The sequence below is a fragment of the Phalaenopsis equestris genome, unplaced genomic scaffold, assembly GCF_001263595.1.
Source record: "Phalaenopsis equestris unplaced genomic scaffold, ASM126359v1 Scaffold000999, whole genome shotgun sequence".
In the NCBI taxonomy this organism is placed as follows: Eukaryota; Viridiplantae; Streptophyta; class Magnoliopsida; order Asparagales; family Orchidaceae; genus Phalaenopsis; species Phalaenopsis equestris.
The window spans coordinates 109445-113436 of record NW_018165438.1 but is presented as its reverse complement, the minus strand read 5'-3'; the positions used below and the strand labels follow the sequence as shown (position 1 = coordinate 113436).

Sequence of the window (3992 nt, the reverse complement as noted above, 5' to 3'; positions counted from 1 at the left end):
TAGGAAGTTTTTGAATTCAAAAGTCTAGCTTATAGAATTTTGTGTATATTGCAAAAATATTCTGATAAAACTACAAAATTTCCTAAAAAGACACTGCCATATATGCTCTAACTTCACAACTGGGTTATATATACATAATCAACAGAGCTCTTGAATTTGAAATTATAATGCAATCCTAATAAACATAAAGCCTGAACTGATTAATTCCTTGTAACAAATTTATGTTGCAGAGATTTTATAGATTAATCAGCAGTAAAGACATTCTTTAAGTGAAACAATAACAATGAAGAATATCATAAAACATTATTTACGTGAAAAACTGTAAGAAATCATGAATAAAAGGAAGAAATTCACTATTTTGAAAGTATCTAAGTGAAAAGTTACTAGTTATATGGCATAATGTAAAATCCTTTTGGCCCAATATTTCCTCTCCCGACGTAAATGCCCCAAAATTTCTCATTATTTAATCTGTACCACATATGTTCACCAGAATCCAAATTAAATAGAATTCGCATCTCAAATTGTAACAACAATAAAATATTACAGAAAAGGTGCATTCACCATACATAACACAACATATTTAATGCGTACATTTTCTTATTTACATGCATAATACTCAAATTTTTAACATCACATAAAAAATATCAGCCTTACGGACATCATATAAGTAAAACACACATTCTCATGCATTGATTTGAACTTGCCCGTTCTGTTCAATTGTGATCTTATAATGCAATTGCATTTTCTGCTCCAATTGCTTTTTTTGTTTTTGCATTTCTGATTTATCCACTCGGTCAACCTGGTTTCTTTTTTGCACCCAGTTTTGGTGTAGGACACTAGTGTTAGAAATATAAATATCATCTTTAAGTTGTTGTATATGTAAAACAGAAGAAATGTGAGATATGTAAATTTCCCTACAAAAAATAATCTCCCCTAAACTTTCTTTTATTCTTTCTTTTATTACTTGCAGCATCAAATGTAATTATCCCTAACCACCACCATGAAAAAGAAAAAAAGACAAGCTTAGCCAATAATACATCCAAATTCAGCAAAATATATACAGTTGCTGACAATATCACCATATAAAAATGGAGATAATAAGTTCAACATAATAGGCTTTAATTGATTTTAAATGATCAGCGGCCTATGAGCTTAACCATCCAAGCGCCACCCAGGTAGAGACACATCAATGGCCCTGCCAGCAGTACCTGTGTGAGGGGATCAGTTGAAGGTGTGAGCACAGCAGCAGCAACAACTGCTCCAACCACCACATATCTCCAGATAGATAACATTTGATCCCCTGATACCAAACCTAACTGCCCCAGCAAAAGCTGAATAACTGGAACCTGAAATAATATTAGAGAAATAAGAAGATTTGGTGAGGTTGATATTGAAATTTCTCATTTTACTTGTCAAATAGGAGTATGACAATTACTGAGAAAGGTTTTAAATAGTACCCCGGCTTTTTACTGGGTCATTTTAGTCTCATAGTCTCTGCACGTGTCAATTTAGTCCCCACTCTTTTAATATCGAGCTGAAATAGGACTATCTCAACCCCAATTTAAAGAGTGTGAGGACTAAATTGATATTTTATAGACTTTGGGATTAAAATGGCCCCATGAAATAGTTAGGGGGCTGTTTTGGCATTTTACTCTATAATTAATATATTGTTGTACATAATCATTATTATCATTGACCTTAACCAAACTAATTGGAGTGGCTTTTATGAGTTTTTATTCTGCATTCATTCTTTTTACAAGCTAAGTGCTTTTTGATATCTTATTTTGATATTGGGGATGGAACCCATGATCCTTTGGAGGTGGGATCAAAATCTTACGTGGGGCTGAACCAGGGTGACCTGACCCCAATTATCTACTATTATATATAAGTTTTTTTATTTTTCTCTGATTAGGGTTCAGTTTTTGCTTCAGTTTTTCTATCGTCGGTTTCTTTTTCCTTGCTACTTTTATATCTGCAAGTGGTGCTCCAACTGTATCCTGCTCCAACATGATTTCGATCTCCGCATTTTTCCCTCCTGTTCTCCTCACCTGCTTGTTGTCACCCTCCATGCACCCCTCCTACTTGTGTCGCCACCTCCTGCACCACCCCTAGCCTGTCGCAGCTGCCACCTCCTTCACCACCCCAAGCCTGCAACCACCCTTCCCAAGCCCCTTGCCACTGCTCCGCCAGCTGTCCCGCCGCCGGATAGCCCTCCAATCACTACTTTCCTAGACATCACCACCTTCCTACCCACCCTAGCAGAGTAATTAGGTTTGTGTAATGTCTTTCCTATTTCAAGGTCGTTGATTGTAATCTCGGTTTGATTCGTGTAAAAAAAATTACTTCCCCTATTGGGATTTGGCTTAAAATCCGATCTCATTTAGTTTCAGAACTAGCCTGACCCTAATCCTATCTTAGGGTTTTTAGCAGCCGCCAAATCCCAAACTCCCCTCCACCCACCAAATTGTTTTTGTTCCCATTTTTATACCCTCTCCCACTCCCACATATCCAAACTCTAACAATGCCACCTAGGAGACACATGCTGAAACTTACCCGATAAGAGATACAGTAGAGGCTTCCGGAGATTGACGACGTGACCCAGGAGGAGATTACCCTTCATAGTGATTTGGAGAGTCAAAGAAGAGAAATAAAGAGAATGAGAACCCCTTCCATAAGGAGGGATTCAGTGATGAAGAAAACCAACCCTGATGCTTCAAAATTCATTACTAGAGAAGGCTGAGAATGGAGGTGAGGTATGGAGAACATAGATATTTCAAATGAAAATGGATCTATTGGAGTTCGACAAAGGGATAGATCTAGATGATTTCATCGAATGGTTGTAGTAGGTTAAGAGTATCTTCAAGTATAAAAATTAGTAGAAGACATGAGGGTGAAGCCCGCGACTATAAAATTGAAAAAGAACTCTTCCTTGTGGTGGAAAAATTTGCAGAGGCAAAGAAAGAGAGAACTGACAAAATTAGCAGATGAGAGAAGATGATGGAGATGGAGAGGAAATACTTACATCCTCACTATCGCCAGGATATTTCTCTGATACTCCAACAAATACAATAGAGTTCTATTAATAGAGTTCACGTCACAGCTTGACTAACTTTAGATGAAATGCGAGTTGGTCACCAGAGGAACATACCATAACTGGATATTTGAGAGGACTAAAGCCAACTATCAGTAACATTATACAATTGCAGCCTCGTTGGTCACAGAGAGATATCCAAGCCTTAGGCTTGAAGGTGGAGAGACAACGGAAATAAAGTAGAGAACCGCCCTCATTCAGACGACAACCTAGAGCTACAGGTACCAACAAGGGTAAATATGGAGGAGTTTGGAAGACTGGACAGGGAAGTGATAAGACAAATCTGAGCGGAAAGAAGCCTGAGAAGAGTAAGTTGACCAATAAATGCCTGCTAGGAGATGTTTTAGGTGCCACAAAAAAACATAGCCCCAGTTGCCTCACGAGCCGAATTGTTTCGTTCACTGAACAGTGTGTCGTTGAGGAAGTGAGCAAGGAGAAAGCAGAGGAGGATCAAGAGGAGAGACTCCAACTCTAGGGAGATGAAGGATAAATGCTAGTTATAAGGACGATCCTAGAGACCGAATCGGAGAAGTATCATTCGTAGCTAAGACAACACTTTCCACACCAAGTGTACAGTGAGAGAAAAGATCTATAGCCTGATTATTGATGGTGGGGGTTGTGAGAATATGATATCTTCATTGATGGTAAAGAAGCTGGATTTGACAATGCAGAAGCATTCTCAACAACATTTCCTTACCTAATTGAAAGGGGAAATGAGATACAGGTGGATCAATAGTGCTTGGTTAAGTTTTCTATCAGAGATTAGCTATAGGAGAAGGCATGCGCAATGTGGTACCCATAGACGCATGTCATATATTGTTGGAGAGGCCATGACAATTCGACTGCAAGACCCAATACGTCGGGTTCAAGAACACTTATTCGTTCAAAAATGATGTGATAT

The 3992-nt window shown here is 38.2% G+C and overlaps 1 protein-coding gene across 2 annotated transcripts in view; it reads right to left on the bottom strand.

The window, feature by feature from the left end:
* Positions 1-956: 956 nt before the first annotated feature.
* The window catches only part of LOC110032672 (sec-independent protein translocase protein TATC, chloroplastic), a 48823-nt gene continuing 45787 nt past the window's right edge, over positions 957-3992 (bottom strand). For both annotated transcript variants that reach the window (XM_020736374.1, XM_020736375.1), the window contains exon 4: positions 957-1346. In XM_020736374.1, the coding sequence (XP_020592033.1) occupies positions 1137-1346 (210 nt within the window). In that variant the 3' untranslated portion in view covers positions 957-1136. The remainder of the gene's footprint in view (positions 1347-3992) is intronic.